Here is a 20,633-nt window from a genome sequence, read left to right on the forward strand (position 1 = left end):
TACCAACATTTTCAGCAGTTGAGCACAATACCCAATTGGAAAAAAATAATTTTTGTTCATCGCTATATATATATATATATATATATATATATATATATATATATATATATATATACACACATTTGAGTTCTTCAAACTATACCCACATCTGTCACACCTGTTTACGACAAAGCCTCTCCATCTTAAAATGTAACTCAGGAACCACGTGACAGTTTGCTAACGTGTGTCCCAAATTCTTATCCTGTTATCATTTTATATTGAAACCATAAGGCTGCCATCAATCTCGCATTCGATTTTCTCGAATCCGTTTTCTCTGGGATCCAGCCAAGACGTCCGGACCAGGGACCTGGTGTGCTTGGTGGCGAGCATCGTGTCGATCGCGCTGGTGCTCGTCTCGATACATGCGGTGATACAGAGGATCAGTCCCGAAATAAAGAGCGTCGTCGTGGACGGACACTTCGGAAGCGTGCACGGGAGCGTCACCATCGTCGCTGGCGTGCTTGTCAGCTCGTTCCTGGGTGTGCCGTACGCCGACCAGAGAACGCAGCGGTTCGCCGCGCCCATACCTTGGCACAGGAAGTTGTATCAATTCGACGCCACGTCACCCGCACCCGCATGCGCCCAGTCCAACATCAAGCAAGGTTAGACAGCAGCACGCGATAAAATAAGTAACGAAATTCAGAGTAGAATAAAAACCAGGATGTATCGTAAACGCCTGACGCGCCTTAACCGGGAACGGTATGTTACTCAGATATCCCTGAAGGCAACAACAAATTTGGCTAACTAAATTGTAGATGGCGTCCAGGAAATGCGAAGCATTAAGTTTCTCTCTTTCCTAGAAGCGTGACAAATATCGAAGTAAGCAAAGTGCAGTAAGAAAATATTAGCACGAAGCAGAGATCAATAAGACAGAAAAAATACAAGCGCTGCTCTTTCCGCCATCAGCGATTGTATGAGTAGAGTAACTGTAGTGGAGCGAACGGTTATGTAAATATTCATATGGTGTAGTTTCTTAGATTTATAGTAAGTAAGACAGAATTTTTCGAATGACAATTGTGTCATGGAAAACAAACTATAATCCCAATGGCACATACCCAGTGGAGATACCTAGCAACATTTGCTCAGTGGCCTCAGGTTCATATAACCAGTGTATGTACCGAGTGGCCCTAGTGCACATATAGAGTGCAGATACCCAGTCACCCCGTGGTACAGAATTTCAGACCAACACCGTGATCAGCCCACCAAAGCGGCAAGACACTCCGACCGCGAACATGTGGCTGCAGTTGAAGAAGAATGCTTTGCACTGTTCGGTATTCTCACTCATCCTGCCATATATAGCTTGATGTGGTCCTTGATGTTGAACGAACGAACTCTTACCTGAAGACCATGTAACGCACAACGGTACAGAAAAATATAGCTATTATTATTAAATAGGCAGACATAGTATATATAACAGCGCAAATGGGGATAGCTGTTATGCTTGAAATGAATATTATGCAACAAGCCTCTTTGGACAAGCAATATATTGCGCGTTCCTATTGAAAAAAAAAACATATGCCTTCCATATCCAATAATCCATACGAAACGTGCAGTATTCCATATAAAAATCTGTTTTTCTCGTATGCCATATGTTTTTATTGGTATAGGAGTTATGCAGGATATGTTTTTTTTTTTACTAGAGAACGAAGCCTTACCAGCCCTCTGTTATAGATTAACCGAATAAATTACCAGGTAAGGCAAACACAATCAAAGAAAAGAGAGGATTTGGCGACACATTGATACAGATGGGACGTTTGCAGGTGAGATATGAAGCCAGTAGACGCAGCAAGAAGTGTCTTCAGACTGTCGCGAGATACCATTTTTCTGCAGCGAACTAGGATAGGATCTATACACTAGAGAAAAAAAGAACACCGCAAGTTGGAATAGGCATCGTCGCTTAACTACGCGTTACAAAGTTTTTACGAGCAGGACCAACGAATAAGCTAATCAATAAGGCGCAGCTTACTCTGGCAACTAGGTTACTGCAGGGTTTTTGCTCTAGTCGTCTATGGGGAGATCAGTAAATGATGACCTTGATTTCTTAGCTCATGCAGCATTCGCGACATCGATGGCAATATCTGACTCCCTCCTACGTCGGAGGCTTGGCATACTCAGAAGTACGCCGCCAGTGCGGTCACTGGTACGGATCAACGGGCTGTCAGTCTGCATATAGTGTGACAAATCTAACAGTATATACTAGAAAGTCAGCGGCAAGAAAAACTCCAACAGGACATACCGATCGAACTCTTGAAGCAGCGAATACTAAAAATACAGTCGACCGGTGACTATGTTCCCATGTCCTGATGAAGGTATACAAAATTGGAAGTGCTGTAGATCACTGAAAGCGTTTTCGGTTGCCTCCAAAACGTGATTACTTAGTTCTAATATTTGCATACGCTGCATACGTAGTCAATTGTGCTTTTAAGTTTTTTGTTCTTTTACACAGTAACCTAATTTTCGTGATAATGAAAATCAAAATTATGGCAAATTGAGGCGTCATAGTCACGAGTGGTGCACATCGTGGTAGCCTGTAACCTAGGACATCGAGCTGTGCATTGGCCTCTACATTTAATGGAGCACACATCTTTCCCTGCGTCTCGAGAGCAGAGCAAAATTTTTATTTGTCATCGCGTTTCGCAAGGCTGCATGAAGTAACTGAGTGTCTTCCTGACGCTTCACAGACAACGCTGAAACGCGCCTTTTTGATGTCTTTCAGATGAGATGAATATAAGCACATCGGAAGACTGTCTGCACCTTAACATCTGGACACCGTCGTGTGATGGACGTATCTGCCCGGGCAACCTAACCATCATCTTCTTCATACATGGTGGTTTCTTTCAGGTATGCACCCCTTTCAAGCTGTATAACTCGAACATCCATTACACATCTGAAACTGCAAGACTAACCAAGCAAGGTCCTATTTTTCTTGAGAATTCTTTTTCCATAACCTTTCCTAGCCTATTTATGACCTTTGCGAGTGTTTGTCCTATATACAAACTGACGCTTCTTATGCCAAGACGGCGACCTCCATTCTACGCTTTGTGTTTCTGTCTTGAAGACGGATGCTAGGCATGGCGTTTCGACAGGAAGGAATGCAGTTGAATTACCTTGGTATAATTTAATACTTTCTGAGATAAGCTAAGTCCATCTTGAGTGATTGTAATAGAATATATATTATCAGGAGCATAGTTAAGCACGTAAAAAGTATAGCATTCAGCACTTTCGGTACTCCCTAAATACTACCATTTGTGAAGCAAACATGAAGTTATTTCATGAATTACATGGCCGACACTTTGAATAGGTTCATCAATACAGATTTATACGCAACGTTTTAAAGCGTTGCGTAGAAATTTAAGCATGCGCATGACCGTGCAAGACCCAACATGGTCCTCAACTACATCATGAACTTAAAGAGAGTGCAAATAACCGCGCAACTCAAGCTCTGCAGAGAGCAAAATAATAGGGCGACGCCAAAATGAATATTTCTTAACTTGCGATCTATGGTTTCGGCAGCAAACAGAGATTTGTATTTGAGAATATTTTTCCATGGGATTTTCTAATGTTCCCGTAGACAAAGGTACTTCACTGTACACAGAAATATTTTCTATGTTCAGTTGGAGCCTCTTGGTAATGCTTTTGTTAGAACAGCTTGCATCTAAATTGTCCGCGGCCACAGTAATCATTATTGTTGTTAAATCGTTGCACTTACGTTTGTTCGGTAAGTGCAGGAAAAGCCCGACTGCCACGCAGACCTAGTCTTCTCTGCTCCATGAAGAGGGAGGGAGAACGCGACAGGCTTGCATTAATGTTTATCACTCTAATCACTCCCTTTTCTGACAAATTTTCCTACCCCGCACGACGTGGCTGTCCCATGCGTGTAAACAAAGATACATTTGATTTTTCTTGATACCGTTTTTCTCAAATACGTTTATCATCTACGTAGCTTTAGCTGCTCATTATTGCGACTTACGTTGTTTTGCTTGAGCCTCACCATGCAACCTATGCTAAATGACTCGAAATCGTTTACGTCGCACCATGGCGACTTCCCCACGTCCCTCATGATCACAAAGCCTGTAAAGCGACGATTGCGTTCTCTGCGAGAACCTAGTCAACATATTCACGTTTGCTTTTATTTCAGACCTCTTGCACCAAGCAAGTTTAATTGACAGTCAATTATTGGCGCGTTCGACTGGTTATATACCACTCTCGAATTCGGTTTGCACTGGTGCGGAGCCCTCTCCAAATTGCAGCCAGAGAAAGCCTGCCCCAGTCGAACGGGCTATAGATTTTCCCAGGGAAAACCGAACAGGCACGTCACCGGGTTTCTGTCAGATTTCGACGGCGCCCTCAGCTCGAAGGTGGCAGCGCTTCCGACCGCTCCCAGCTGCAGCACGGCGCTCCGAATAAACCGGGCGAATGTGTTCCGAGCCCACGATTTCGACCAATCGAACGTAAACTGCACTGCGAGAGAGCGCTCCCGAGCACTAGAAAGCGACTTGTCGAATGTAACGTAAGTAAGCGACTTCTTTTTTTTCTGTTTATCTGCCCTATCGCACTCACAGGCGGGCAGCAACAACGACCCGTACCACGACGGCCGGGTTCTGGCGGCGGTCGGTGAAGTGATGGTCGTGGTCCCAAACTGGCGCCTGGGCCGGCTGGGCTTCGTCAGCATGGCGACTGCCGATTCGCCCCTGAACGTGGGCTTCCTGGACCAGGCCGAGGCGTTCCAGTGGGTCAGGCGCAATGCGGAGCCTTTCGGTGGCAACGCCTCGGACATCGTGATCGTTGCGCACGCCTCGGGCGCGTCGGCGCTCGGCTACCACATGTTCGCCGGCGAAGGGATGGTGCCGGGCGCTCGAAAGTTGGTCTTCATGAGCGAGAGCCCATTTACCAGGTGGGACCGCAGCGCCCATTAAAAAATGAAAAAGAAAGAAATCTGTTTTGCCACTTTATAAGTGAGATACTGTATTTACTCGTGTAAAGCCCGCAGCACCACTTTACCATGCGAAAATTAGCAAAGATGTTTCACTACGCGACACGCGAGTACTCGCGTGGTGACTCGTTTCCGCAAGCCGCAGCGAGATGGCACTAGTCCGTGCCAGAAAAATTGGTCGTCGACTTTAAATGTTCTCATACTCCACCGCCAGTGGTTATACTTATTTGCATGGCAGTCTGAGTGCAGTTACAGGCTTCAAGGAGTAGCTATAAGCCTGCCTCGTGCAAGGCCCGCACCCGGCGAATATTCAGAAAGAAAGATAGTGCGGGGCTTGCACGAGTAAATACGGTTTTTTGCCGTTTCGAGGTTAGAGCTGAAAGGGATACTAAATGAAAATATTGAGCCGCCTTATATCTTTAGGTTATCTGCCTAGAAGATTATCACTGTTTTCCCTGGGCCAATATATGACTTTCGCGTTGAAGAAGGCCACCGACTGTCACACTCCCGCTGCTCAAGTGGAAGAGTGCGCGCCAAAACGTACGAGTTGACAAAATCTCCCCTTCCTTCTCTGTCGCTCCAAGTAAATCAGTGACTGCAGGAGGCACACCAGAGGTACCATAGTCGAAAATTTGTAGCGCCACTCTATTTTTCCCCTAATTGTATCGCTTGCAAATTTCGAACTGGGCTCTCCCTTTCTGAACAAAGAATTTCTTATTAAAGCGGCCTAGTCGATCAATCTACCTTCACCTAATATTTTGCTTGGGTGCCACCTTGAAACTAGTTTTCGATCTTATGAGAACGTACAAGGTTATATATCCTAAAACATATTCAGCACTAAAAATCTCCACTAAGCCACTTCGTTCATTGAAAATACAGTTGAGAGGAGTTGGGACAGCTGCAATACAGATGCTCAAGCTTGCTGTGAGGTCATCTTTTTTAATCATTTACCGGCTTTCATCAGATAATGGAGAAAAGAGCCGGGCACAGAATGATGTAATAAAAACCATTTTATTGGGTATCTTTTCCTACGCCTCTACAGCTCTCCTAATCCAACTTACGCCTTTAAACAAACCTAAAACATCTCTACAATTGCACCTGCCTATTTAGCTAACTAATCGCACGTTAACAAAATACTCGGCATAACTAAAAAAGAACACAATATCTGTAACATTAGATGCAGATGTACCGGATTAAAAAAAGAAAAGTGGGGCTCAATATACCTAAAACACATGACCGATCCGCCGTTCTTCCCTACTATGCGTATATCAAGACGTTTGCTACAGACAATTTCAATGAGCCCCAACAGGAAAGGCTGCGGCATAATTGAAAGTTGCTTTTTTTTTAGAAGGACGCGTTACGATTTATTATATCTTCTCGTGATAAAAGAAACATTTTGCTAATCTTCTGTTGTGATTTCGACGCCACGCAGATACCCCGTGTATGGGCTTAACCGCGCACCGGATCAGATGAGGGCGATCCTGGCCCGACTGCTCTGCGGCGACGAAGCATCCACTAAGGGCGCCTGGCTGCAGTGTTGGCGCAGGCTGCCCGTGGAATCGCTGTTCAAGACACCGCCCGGAGCTTTGCGGGGCCTGCCTACATTCTTTCCCAACCTGCCGATCATGTGGAACCCCGTCATGTGGAAGAAGCTCAGGGTATGCGTACGGCCATAGCGAGGCCGCTTTAAATATCTACATACCCAGGGAACATTGTAAATCGTCCCTTAGGCCATCGCCTAAACTTTGTCGCAATACATCAAAGTAAATGAAAGGGCAGCACTTCAAACAAAAAAAGGCTCGTATTTCATGTTATCGGCCGAATTTGAGCAGCTTTCATTTAGCACCTTCGAGAAGGTACTGTCTTCTAATAACGTACGCACTTACGGTCTTTAGTCGCTACTTAAGTACTGCAGTATAGCACTGATTTAATCCTAATGAAAATGCTGCTTTAACGCATCGGTGAAGTTATGATCAAGTCCCATGCACGCCTCTTCTATTAGAAGGAAGTATCCTGTCGACATTCCTACTGAAAGGTGCTGAAATGCAACCGATCATTTGATATGTCATTTCTTATTAGAATAGCTGCCCGTTAAGTTTGAACTGACATTGTGGAGTGCGGACAAGCTTGAGATATGGCGGAAGTTGCAATGTCCGAAATGTCTGCACATTCGGGGCATTATAATGCAAAGTTGTTCATCCAAACTGTTTCCATTCCTTTTCTGCCTTTAGCCCCTCACAAATGGCAAAAAATAAGATGCGTCCAGGGAAATTTTGCTTGTCTGTCATGCGACGACACAAAAACAGCGAGAACACTAGATGTGATAAGACGTGTGCGAACTGATTGCGAATGATAAGGCTGAACAAAGAGAAAAAAAGAATGATATTTTTTTTATTTTACCAAATTTCATGCCATCGCCTTTTGGTAAATCTGCTTTCGGGCTGTGCCAACTTTATCTATCTTTCATGCGACGTGACAAAACCGCGAAAGCTCCCCGCATCAAAGTGACGCGGATTAATTAAAAATAAATTAATGTGGCTAACAAAACTGAACGTTTTTTTTCCGGAATAGCCAGAGACTACCCCACTCCGAAAGGAAATTAAAATGGCTGACCACCGTTCACTCTGCGGCAATGGCTACTCAGAGATGCCGGGAAAATGTTTTTTTTTTTCGTATATGAAAAAAAAAATTGTTTGGGAGTTTAACGCGGTCAAGCTCTCTCGGTCACGCGTAGGACATCGCTCTGCTAACTCATCTTCGCTGACGTTCCGCTTTAGCGGCATTGTCAACCTTCAGCTTCACGCAGTCACGATTTTCGGCCAGATAGGGCAACCTAAGCGAGGGAAAGCAGACCCGCCGCGAATGCCGGCACCGCCGTTCTCTCTCAATTAACCACTTTCACTGCGCGAGCTCAGCATCCCGAAGCAGTCAGCACTTCTGCACGCTCTTCACCGGTTGTCAGCCCCTCAGATCAGAACAATCCATCAACGTAGGCAATTCTATTCCCTTTAAAATCAAACAAAACTGGCCTCTTTTAAACGAAAGAGCGTTTCATTAGGCTGCTTAGACAATATTGCCGGTCATTACGTAATCTTACGTCAGAATATTGGAATAAAGTCAGAATGGGATACGCTGGGTTTCAAAATGTTTGACATGACATCATTTGCCGCAGTTCGTGGGACCAGCTTCATTTTGTTTTCTTTATTATATCGATGGTTTCCTTAATCACCAGGAAGAAAAAAAACATTAAATATAATGTCGTTTAAATATTCAGTGGTTGTTCCTAACCATTATCTGGAACTTCTCCAATCGAGCCTACGATACCACACACAATTTAAAAATTGCGCCATTGGACTTTGAAAACAAGCTAACTAATCGCACTTCAACCAGTATACATGAATAGCTCAGGTCAACTGAAGACAGTAATCCGTTCATATTATTCGCTTAAGTGTGCATGCTTTGCGAGTGCATCCGTTGATCTTATTTGCTTAAGATTGCAGAGTGGCGAGTGCATGTTTTTTGGCACCGGTATGTTTCCTCGCCAAATGAGTTTTTGTCGAACACTAGATTATGTTACCTTAAGATGTGAGACTTTCTTAAAAAAGGCTGCTTGAAGTTGCATGTGGCACCCTGTATTGAAGGCATCCCAGCTAGCTAACGTTAAACAAAGTGTGCAATAAAAAAATGAATAGAAATACCCATAGTAAGATATGATTTTAAAAGCGATGGTATTTGGTCGACAAGCCTCTCACAACCTAACACCATATGTCTTATAACTGTACCTTGGCCCATGTATTTTCAATACTTTGTTTCATTGAACAGCTTGCCTAAAGTTAGCTGGGACACACAGTTCAACGAATTCGCCACATTTTAGTTTCATTGTCGACAATACGCCTTGTTGCGGTTTCAAAGGAGCAGCGGTTGTGCCAGCCATTTGTATGATAGCGATTGGTTAGAATTGAAAAGTGAAAAGATAATTAATTATGAGTTCTTGCATTGTACATTTACCTGCCTGCAATATCAACTACAGTATCGTCCCACTGCTTGCAGAGTAACGATACTTATTGAGAGGAAGTGGTTGTTTACCATGAAAAAACATCAGCATGCACTGCTACTTTTCTGGAAGGCCGTTCAGTGGTGAAATGAACAGGCAACTCAACATTGTAGCGCACTGACATCAGACATCACCCGAACGCAAATGACCTGTGCTTTTGATGGAGCGCCCGTTAAAAATGTCATGCCACAATTTGCAAATGTGCAAATTAGTCTGTAAGATATTCGTCACAATCAGGTATTTGTTAGTAAGTTCAAAACCAGTGCCGATGTTTGCAGTATTTGCGTCTATGTGCGTCCTTGTATCAGTTGCTCTGTTTTAGAATCGTTACGATGCCGGCTCCTTCATTTCGAAAGCGTAGTGCCAAAATGCATTAAAGGTATAGCCTTTAAGTTCCCAAAATACGTCTTGGATCTTCGTTTCTTCCACTTCGTAAACACTCTGCATACGTGGACAAACAGAGTAAGCAGGTGTTATTCGTACAAAGTAGATGTTCTTAGGTTCCTGTGTGCTTGTATCTTGTCGCATGCGTCTGTGCGCATAACAACAAACCTTCTTTATAAAGAGTGAGAAATTGGGTGAGGAGCTTGGTTCTCTTTCACTGTAGAGCTTATGAATGGTGATTTCTAGTGTGGCACTACAGCCTGATGTCTTCTGCTTATCGGTACAAATTCCCTGGGCACAAGACAGCCCTAAAGTTCGTAACACCTGGAAGCAATTTCCTTAGCCATTTACTACTTCTAATGTTGAAATTGTACCTGATTCCGGAACTCCTCAATCTCACATAGGTAGTACGTGGCATTTCTTACTTTTTTCACCCTTGTGATTTGTTCTCATCGCGTACTTATCTTGCATAGTACCAATGCCACCTCGATATTACAGGAGGAACAAAAATTAACCTATTTAAGCTGTATAAAGCAGTTCGTCCAGCCCAGAGATGACGCAACTGGAGCGGAGACAGGAAGATAACATTGCTTTCAATTTAATGAGCTGTTATGTTGCACAATTAGGCATGTTGGTTTTAAATCTTCAGGTAAAAGGCGGGAGTGCAACGACGTGCATATAGACCGACACACACGGTGCTCTCCCAGTGTTTTTTGGAACTATAATTGTAGCAGCGATGGGCTGTTCATGCATTTTAACGGTTCGCTGGAAACAACAGACGAACTTGGAACAAGAGCTCAAGCTCTACATCTAAGTGATTTTTCTTGACATTTCTCGCAATGAACTCAAGGTGGGATATCATGAGATGCAGTAAAGTGATCTTTGTAGCACCAGCAGTCGATTATTGAAGGAATGTCCGAAGATCAAATAATGAGTAATAATTAGGTCAACCGATTGCATAATTTTACCAGCTAGTTAGTGAGTTCCCACTTTTCTCTCCGTTTATGCCTTTCAGGTATCTGGATTGAGCGTACTTATGGGCTTCTCCGACAACGAGGCGCCGGCGCTCATGGAGAATTTCGCCGACTATCTGAACGTCTATCTGCAGGAAACTAATACATCGGCTATGTCTCTTCTCTCGTGGCTTGGCTTTCCGCAGAAGGACGCTACTGAGGTCACGGAATATTACGCCGAGGTAATCGACAAAATTCCCGAATGGTTGCGCTTCAAAAACGACGTAAATCTCAACCGCATCTCGTAGGAAAGTTCGACGGCCTGTGTAATCTGAGACAGCCGGTCTCACAAGGTTTGAACCGGGTAACGTCGGCATAATCGTGCCTTCTTAGCTCACTGCTTTCAATGCGGAACGCTTCCGCGTGAGGGGCAACTGGGCTTCTCAACTTGGAGAACTCGTGGAAAGCTCCTCCCCCAATTCCATGTCGGGGAGACAGCTGCGAGCACGCTCCGGGCAAGGAAGAACACTACCGGTATAGAAAACGTTTGAGACTGCTGTCGCGAACGCTCTGCGGAGCGCCGGGCCACACTGGGCCGCGGCAGGTGGCGCGACCGCCTCACACCGCTTCGATGCAGTTCGCGTCCCTGCCGGACCTCGGTTGCCTGTGTAGCGTTCCTGATGCACTCTCGATAACCTACAGCGAACCAAACGCTGATACAACGATCATCATCCTTAGCCTATTTTATGTCTACTGTAATACGAACGCCTCTCCCTGCGACCTCCAATTACCCCTGTCCTGCGCAAACTCATTCCAACATGCGCCTGCGAATTTCCTAATTTCATCAACCCACCTAGATATTGCGTCCTCGACTGCGCTTCCCTTTTCTTGGCGCCCATTGTGTAAATCTAATGGTCCACCGGTTTGATTGAGTCGAGATAACAGCTCGGCCAGATGGGAGGCGGTTCTCCGCAGCCCTCTTCTGGCTGACCAACTTTGGGCTGTCCAGCAGGCCCACGATGCGGCCAAGAGGCTCGGCCTTCCGGTTCCCACGTGGGAGTGGCCCGTTTCGTGAAGACGCACGATCTGCAGGACTTCATTAAAGTTTTGCCACACCATACCATACCATACCATACCATACCATACCATACCATACCATACCATACCATACCATACCCGTTTCATTTTCGGTCACGCGAAAATTACGAGCCACATACGCACGAGGACTCATTCATCTGCTTACTGGCGCGTTTAGCTGCCCCAGTCGCAGTAGCTATCGAATCAGGAACGGTATGCCTCTGAATTAGCTACGTAAAACACGTCTGTCACCTAGAGAGCCTGATCAGGCCCTCTAGTTGGTCAGACATGGTTTTCACACTTCGCGCAGGGAGACAACCGTGTAATCAGTGATTACTAGAACAAGTATTGCGGTACATCTAAGACCGCGAGCCATCGGCCTTGACTTATGTGGTCTTGAAGGACAAGGCTTTAACTAACTTATGCTATAAAGCAATGCAAAGCTAACGGAGCGCGACTTAACGTGATCATATAGGTAGTACTATTTATGTTGTTAACTTGCTTCATACAATAATGACTCGTCCTAACGCTGCCTTCACCTGGTCCCCTTAGTGCAATCGAGGCCGCTTGCAGTGCTACCCCATGTTCGGCTGCCTAAGAAAGTGCGCTCTCAAAGAGTTCGCTTAATTTCATCCAGGCAATCGGCTGAAGTCGAGAGCGCACGTTAACGTTCCGACTATTTCGTTATATCAGCTATTTTGTTTTCTTATACAGTCAACAATATATACGTGATTTCTTACTACAGTTGCAATGAGTGGTGAAAAGGCACGGACAGGGCGCACATATATGGATGGAGGCAGACGCCTTGTTCGGCTGGAGGGTTTTTGTCAAAGGCACGTCATATTTGATAGGCCACGCAGTATTTTCCTAAACGGCCCCTTAACAGGCCACACAGCAAATTTTGGTTATACGCTGGAAGTTGTTACGTGCACTTTAGGGAGTATCCTGCTGCAATAATATTTAAAATTGCTTCATTGACATCCGAGATATAACTATTTCAGAGCTGCGAACCCTGTATTTCAAATGCCGAGAGCCACTGCCAAGCGGGACACTCTTTCCACTTGCCCCGTCTAGCCTCTCCAAGCGAAATTCCTTTTCTGCGTTCTCCCATGGCAGAGTTGGAGAATCGCGTGAAGCATACGTTACGGGCCCCGCACCTTACATTTTCTTTGTCTCCTTTTTTTTCGCTTTTTCTTTTTGCTGCGCGACGCACTTCCCGTGACGACCTCGAGCGCGAGCTGTTCCACTTGTCTTGTGTCGCGCAGCGCTCGAGTTTGCGCCTTGTGCACGAGAACACTCCACTAGTAGCATAAGTCAGTGCTGCATGAGCACCGCGGCAGACGCAAGCGGATCACAGCGCATGATCGCGCTCTGGAATACGGTAGAAAATGGCATAGTTTCGTTGTCAGCGCGCGCGACTGGACGACGTGGGAACGAGCAGACTAAACGGAAATACACGTCTTTTGCTGCGGTGCGAAGTAAAACAAAAACACGCAGACAATCTGTTTGTGTGTTTTATTATTTCTCTAAACTTTTATTCGTTGACTGAAGCAAAAGATTGCACAAATACCTGATATTGCCTCGAATAATTCTCAAAGTCAAGTGTCACCATGAGTGACGTCACATCGCGAACACACGTACGTAGGCACATGCGCACATATACGCGACCCCTCCGGCTTGGAGCGCGGTGCCCGCGAGGAGAAGGGTTAACGGCATTCGGTTTTAAATTTCAGCTATTTTCGCGTCGCGTAGCGATGTAATACTTACCAGACACACTCGTTAGCGCGCATTGTATGCAATGCGTTTGTCAGCCCAAACTCACCAGACCTGGTGAGGGGCCCTTTACCTGATGATGTTTTAGACTTGAATGGGGCTGGCACAGATCCTTTTTGGTGATGTATACAAACACTTCAATTTCCATTTTCGTGGGTGAGTAAAAACTGCCGTCCGACATTCAAATTATTGCTCATCTGAATCCACTTGGAAGTGTGACGATGAGCCAAAATTTGGCCAACGTCTCAAGTATATATTTTTGATTCAACTGAGGCAACGTTCTTAATGAGCCATTTGGTAACTGTCACCTAATTTTAAACGTATTTCTAAAACCCACGAAGGCTTCAAACTCCGATGAGAAGAAAAGCGGGAACAACTGTTAGTGTTAAATAAAGTTTTATAGCTCTTTATAGACGGCGTAAAATGATTGTCACAAAGTTGAAATTAGCATAGTTTCGTGAAATGGTGGTGGCAGCTTTGCGTACAATAACCAGCGATATGGCCTCAATCTATGCAGTCACCCATGTCGATGGAAATCTTTGAAAAGAAATCCTCCCGAGCGCTATACCCCTGTCATTGTAAATATTGTTTTGTGGCATACTCAAAGCAATGTGCGCCGCAACCAGCTCAGCGAACACGTATGTTGCTTTCATTCGACCTAAAATGCAGGGCGCTGGACAAAGGAATTGGACTCAGGAACTCTTGAGCGACATTGCCGTCGTCTGCCCAGTGCGGCTGTTCGCAGAACAGCTGCACGCCCTGGGCAATCACGTACACACCTACGTGTTCCACCGCAGCGACCCTATGAGTGAGGAAGGCGTCGGGAGGGATGACGTCGTGCGGTACCTGTTTGGCAGCGCCATAGCGCGGGACTTGACCATCGAAGAGCGAGTGCTCAGCCGACGCGTCATGGCCCGCATGGTGCAGTTCTTCAAAACGGGGTGAGGGCTTCTACGCAGCTTTGCCACGCTAGAGCAGTTCCGCTCGCTTAGCCAATCTATAGACAACGTATCTTTTTTTTTTTTTTTGGTACACTACATTCGTCGCATTCAACGCTCTATTGGCGCGCCACCATCGTCAAAGACCGTTTTAATGTGGTGTAGATAAAAAAAAGGGTCATAGTAGCGATATTCTGTTTTGTTATCGCCATAGAAGTGCACATACAAAACTGTTTTTTTTTGTCGTTCTGGTGGATATTATTTTCTGCTTTCTTTCGTCCAGTTGCCTCACGTATGCTCAGAGTATAAAGCTCGGTTGCTTCGTAACAGGACATTGTGGCGGCTTCAACGTGGTGCTCCAAAACGAATTGTCGGGTGTGCTATTAGCTTCCAACTGTAAAACACGTAAACACGTTTTTTGTGCTCAGGCTGCGCGTTGTGATTATAAATAGGCACGTCGCAGAATTTTGCCAAACCTCGTTCAAGGACTCAAGACATAAGACATGTTTGAACTAAGATCGCGTATACTGGTCATTGAGGAGTAAAATGGCTCCTCAGCGCATGGCGTTCACCTCCATATGTCTGCGTTAAATACACACGTGATTTGGCTGTCTTGCCGCAATAATTTTGAAGGCAAAGTCTTACGTGGCATGGTACCGTCAGTTTCTTTTTTGTATGAGCTATGTCTTTTACTAAGTTCTAGCCTCTTTCAAGAGCCGATCCCGAAGATTGAGTAGTCTCAAAATGTAACCCGATCCATATCAAAGATAGTGCAGCCTAAAGTAATTCGCTACTCGCCTTCGTATTGCCAAACCAATCCCGAATAAATTGCCGACCAAAGCAGACGGCAGATGAAACGTGCATAGGTTGCAAGACAGTCGCTACGCGTGTACTAAAAAAAAGGTGGAAGGCTATTCAACCACTAGTTGACGTCGATCAAGCATTGTCACTCCCAGCGCTGCTCTCTAACTAAGTTACATAGTTCATATATCCCCCCCCTCGCCTTTCTTATCCCCCAGCTATAGCCCAGGAAGGCATTGCCTTTCCTTCACTTCAACTACATCGCCTTCTAACTTTCTTGCACCTTCGGTCTACCAAGCTGACCCACAATTGGGTCCACAGACTAAGGGATTCAATTTTTTTTTTCCTTTCGCCGAGCATTGTGATTCCTTGGGTGGCACCGTACGCCGTCGCTCATCGGCTAATGCGTTGCGCTTCTGACCACGAGGTCACAGATTAAATTTTGGTTGCACTGGTCTTATGCAGATGGAGGCGGATTGCGAACGCGCTCGTGTACGTGCCGTGCGTTTTGGAGGCACAAAAGAATCATAAGTGGTCAAATATATCCGGAGTCCCCCTTTCCGGCGTCCTTCATAATTTCCTAACCCAATTTAGTGTTTTAGGAAGGTAATTAAACATCAAAGTGTAGTATAAGTACTTGGACTGCCTTTGGTCAAACCATGTGTGATGGTTCTGGGACACAGTTAATAGATCAACTGAACATTGTCGCCATGAACCTTTACGCCTGTCAAGAAAGTGAGGCGCGAGACCAAGCGACGAGAAAGGCAATCATGCTTCACCTCTTGTCTCAGAAAAGCGGAAACGCTTTTCGCAGACAAATGCTGCACCAATTTGACTAAAACTTGAATTTCCTATAGAACGGTATATTCTAGCAAACTTGAGAAGTAGCATTTTATTTAAGGCACTATGGTGTTTTAGAAGAGTTGCGGAAAATTGGTAACTCGCAAAGAAATAGGAGCACAAAGTTTACAAATATGGAACGCTGTATCACAAACATATGACAGTTCCATGAACTGCAGCTGTTGAGCACCTAAAGCAAAAATTATTTGTATAAGGATTTTCTGCTTACGTGAGATAATTACAATTTTACGAGGGTTTTGCTAAAGTCCGACTCGCATATTGTTGAAATATTTCAGAACGCTTTTCAGTACATGTATTATGTCCGCTATAGACGTACTGTGAGGTGCAGTTTCCATAATTGTGATATCGTTCTTTATTGCTTAGTTACGAAGTTTGCACGCAAAATTGCGCGACTGGCCGCTTGAGGCACTTTGTGTGTATTCGTGAGCTTCTTTCACGCTCGGAAAAACATCTTTATGTAGCATGTATAGAGCAACAGAAAGCTGTACCGGGAGTTTTTGTCCTGTCCAGTTTTTGTTTTTGTCCCTGTACAATTTTCTCATTGACAGTTTTTATGCAATTTTAATATTTGAGAAGTTGACTAGTTAATTACGACTGATTATCTAATTAGGCGGAACGAAAAAATAATTTGAGTATCCTACGAGAGCCCGATACTAATGCACGCTATTTATCCAGAAAGTTACACAACAGGTAGATGCAAAGTGTCTGGCACCAGAACCACGCTACAACACATGCTACGGCAATGCCAGGAGCTAATACAGGATAATGAGAGCGAAGCCTCCATCGACAGCCTCCGCGCGCAATAGCAGGCCGCGCTGCTCAGCTCGAACCTGGAAGACCAGCTCCAGGCACTACAGCGGGCCAAGAAAGCCGCCGAGAGGCAAGAGCTCTTGGCTGTAACCTAGGCGGGTGCCCCAGCCCACTAACACGCCACACGCGAATCGTTCTGATTCGAAATAAAGTTTCCTCACTCACTCACTCCCTCACTCCCTCACTCACTCACTCACTCACTCACTCACTCACTCACTCACTCACTCACTCACTCACTCACTCACTCACTCACTCACTCACTCACATATATATATATATATATATATAGGGCCGGGGTAGTTGGAGAAGTATGGGAGAGTGGGCTGCAGTGGGCAGACGCTGGCGTGGGCTTAACCAGGCTGATGATGATGAAGATGATTATATATATATATATATGTATATATATATATATATATATATATATATATATATATATATATATATATATATATATATATATATATATATATATATATATATATATATATATAATCATCTGGTCTTCTGGTCTTCTTCAATCGTCTGCCCACTGCAGCCCACTCTCCCATAAACCAGGCTGATGATGATGAAGATGATTATATATATATATATATATATATATATATAGAGAGAGAGAGAGAGAGAGACATGAGAAGCGCTTCGTGGCTATGTTTGTTTTATTTACCGAACAGTTTCGGTCGGCCGACAGAAGGTGGTCTGTTCTGGACCGCCATCAGTTCTACGTCGCTCCTCGCAGAGGTAGGGCGTGAGCCGAGTGAGCTCCTGAACAACAATTTCCACTATGTTGCACCAGGTTTATATCACGGATAAGGCGCGACATTATGTTCACGCAGTTCTCTGGCATTTACAACTAAATCACCGCTCATTTTTTTTTTTTTAAGCGAGTAACTTTCTTTGTTTCTTCCGTACATTTTCGTGGTTGGTGCTTTGGTGGTCGCTGGTTAGCGGTTTATGCATCCGCTTACTAAAATTTATTACGGCCTACCCATAGGCATACCCAACTGGGACACAGAAGCCCAGAGGTCACACGTTTGGGCGAGTTTTAGCATGAAGCTGGCGACACTGTATATGAATCCGGCTTTGTTGTTCTCGCCCTCGTGCACGGAACACGTAGCCCTTAACGAAAGACGGGATAGCCAGAAAGGACTGAACTCTTGCCATCGCTGAGGAAACGTTTGATAATTTTTTGAAATGCTTGAAATGTTTCGAAACAATCGGAACTTTTGTGCTGGTGGGTTGTGGAAAGTAGTAGTCATGTTAGAACGACTTGTGGCTTCTGGCGCACATCGTGTAGCTCCTCAAACCTTAGGTAGTGTGGGTGTTTTTTCGATTGCAATCGCATTAGAAAGTCACACATTATTTGCTTTCTGTTCTTTCTGCGAACGTATTCTGCTCTCACGATGAACCCGCTGCCTGCCCTTCTGACACGCGCTCTTTTTCGTTCCACGTATAGTCCTCTACCTTTCATTGCAGCTAAAGCAGGGAGCAGATGTGGCGTAGAACGTCCGCTGGGGGCGTGGACTCAAATGTATAAAGCTCAGATTTAAAAAAAAAATATCAATTTGAGCGTGCACAGTAAAATATTGAGGGAATGTTGGTTTGTGTATGTGAAGTGAAATATGTCAAGAAAAGTAGTAATGCGTGGGGCAATTAGGTATGATTTGTGAATTTACCAAGACTCCAGTAGTTATCTTATATGGAAAATGCGGTTTTCAACATTATGTCGTTTCCAAATTATACAAGGCTTAGCATTTTGAAATTTGCTGCGTATAACATGCGTCTTTGGTGTAAAAAGGCTCTACAATTTCCTAATTATAGGTGCTTTGAGACTGAAGAACAAGATGTTCAAATTTGTGTTAGGTGGTCTTCTTGGTGCTTGAAGGGGGGGGGGGGGGGTAGAAATTTGCTTTTTGCAAATTGCAGAGTGTGTCCAATTTAACCTTCGCAGGAGTACGGCGTGCATCTTGGAATACAGCTCGGTCGTACGAATTGGGAATTGCTAGCTGTTTCTAGGTGTGCAACTTGTCAATTGAATAAACGGAAGGCCCTAAGACTCATTCGAAAATACATTCCTTGCTTGCAGTTCATTCAGAGTCAGTCACCAAATTCTACTCCACCGGGATCACCGGCATTCCGACAAACAACGGATCCACGCGAGCTCACTAAGACTAAATTCTCGGGTTGGTCCGAGTCTGATTGAGTTCGCTGACAAACGGTTTTAATTAGTTTTCTTTTCTTTGTTTGGTTTACGCTGATGGCATGTACGCTGCACTCTCAAGTACTATTAAGGTACATCTGAGGGAGGTTCGATCTCAATGAACTAGTGGCTTTTTAGCCGGCCGCAACGGGGAGACGTTGCCGCCGGAGAAGGCGCCGTACAGAAACACTATGGTTGCCATGATTATCAAAAGCCTAACGAACAGTCGCGCACTTGTTTACAAACGATGGTACTCTAAAAGTTCACACAGCAGCCACGACACACCCTTGCGAATTATGCACTTGTTCTCTGCATTTCTTCTGTATCGCAGCGAAATCCACGGGGAGAACGACACGGTGGCTGATGGAAAGTACTCCGTCACTTTTACTTCTAGCTCCAACGAACTTCCTCGCTGGGTACCGGACTTTCGCAAGGAGGCCTGCGAGAATCTGCGGAAGTACTTCCCGGTCATAGTCGAATTGCCCGATTCGGAGCAACGTTGACTGCGAACAAAAGCTGATTGACAGTGTAACCATTGTGCTCTCATGCGCTCACAGTGCCGGATTTTGACAGACACTTTTTAATTTAAAGTTTGAACACATTTACCTCTTGTGATCGAATAATAACTTCAGTGCAGTAATGTATCTTAATAGCCGCGGCTTTCTTCTTGACGCACAGCGAGCGCTTTCACGGATAATGAACCATCTAAATGTTCAGCGCAATTTCAAACTTAAGCAGTGCGGGAGCGAAATAAGCTATTCAGCATATTTGCGCAAAGAGCCTTGACGAGACGTTTATGATGTGCAAGCAACGCAAATGGAGGTTTTGTACGAAGGTTGTGACCTCGACTCATGTAAAGCTCAGCGTGACGAATGCATTCTCGAACTTGGCATTCTAAAGATAGGACACTCCAAGGACGTATCGGCTCCAGGAAGGTGTTTTGTTCTACACGATGAGTGGCAGAAAACTTCGCGGCCTGTTTCTTGAAAGCTTGATGATGGTTCTTTAAATAAATGTCTAGTCAGCATGTCCAGTTTATTTGCTTTTCTCTATGTTACGTTGTTAAACATAGTCGTATTTCCCATATAAAAATTTACTATTCCGTTGTTGTTCTGCTGACGTTGTGTCTGTCTTCTGTTCAATGATAGCATGTCCACTAAGGAAATGATTGTTATTATTTTATAGGTTACGGCGATGCACCACCAATTGTATATATATATATATATATATATATATATATATATATATATATATATATATATATATATATATATATGGTTACCCTACTTTCGCTGTAGAACATTGTGAATGAGAAAGAAAAACAGGTTTTTCTTACGAGCATACTTAATCTGTCTGTAGTGGAATTTTGGAAGTTTAGTCTTGGTCATTAACGTAATCACATATGAGTATCCATGACGTAAATACGCTTCTGATATTGAAGGTATGTGTGCATTATAAAGTGTCAGTAAAACTATTTTGTTCGATTAATACAAGCAGTTCTCTAGCTGTTGCCCATATAATAAATGCCGCAAATAAACGTGACAAAACAAAAAAAGAAAATCGCTGTTTCGACCGAAAGGCAAAGCATCGATAACGGTAGTACCTATACAAAGTAAGGATAGTAGTTTTCTCGACCATATAATCTTCTAAAGATTCCCTAACTAACTAAATGAACAATCGTTTTCCACGCGCGCACAGGCAAATATGAACCCATCTCAGACTTGATGAGCGCGGGCACTCGCTGTCGAAACGCTGGCGTGAGGAATAGCAGCAGCAGCAGCAGCGAGCGAATTGACCTTCGTGCTAAGTAATT

At 44.5% G+C, this 20,633-nt stretch overlaps 1 protein-coding gene across 1 annotated transcript in view; it reads left to right on the plus strand.

Moving 5' to 3' along the window:
- LOC126540870 (cholinesterase-like) overlaps positions 1 to 19,939 on the plus strand; it is a 63,365-nt gene extending 43,426 nt beyond the window's left edge. Inside the window, exons 2-8 of the mRNA XM_055076432.1 lie at positions 325 to 641; positions 2,756 to 2,880; positions 4,602 to 4,933; positions 6,405 to 6,630; positions 10,426 to 10,605; positions 13,883 to 14,154; positions 19,152 to 19,939. Of these exons, the coding sequence (XP_054932407.1) occupies positions 325 to 641; positions 2,756 to 2,880; positions 4,602 to 4,933; positions 6,405 to 6,630; positions 10,426 to 10,605; positions 13,883 to 14,154; positions 19,152 to 19,323 (1,624 nt within the window). The 3' untranslated portion in view covers positions 19,324 to 19,939. The remainder of the gene's footprint in view (positions 1 to 324; positions 642 to 2,755; positions 2,881 to 4,601; positions 4,934 to 6,404; positions 6,631 to 10,425; positions 10,606 to 13,882; positions 14,155 to 19,151) is intronic.
- Positions 19,940 to 20,633: the final 694 nt, after the last annotated feature.

This window comes from Dermacentor andersoni, chromosome 2 (assembly GCF_023375885.2).
Source record: "Dermacentor andersoni chromosome 2, qqDerAnde1_hic_scaffold, whole genome shotgun sequence".
Classification (NCBI taxonomy): Eukaryota; Metazoa; Arthropoda; class Arachnida; order Ixodida; family Ixodidae; genus Dermacentor; species Dermacentor andersoni.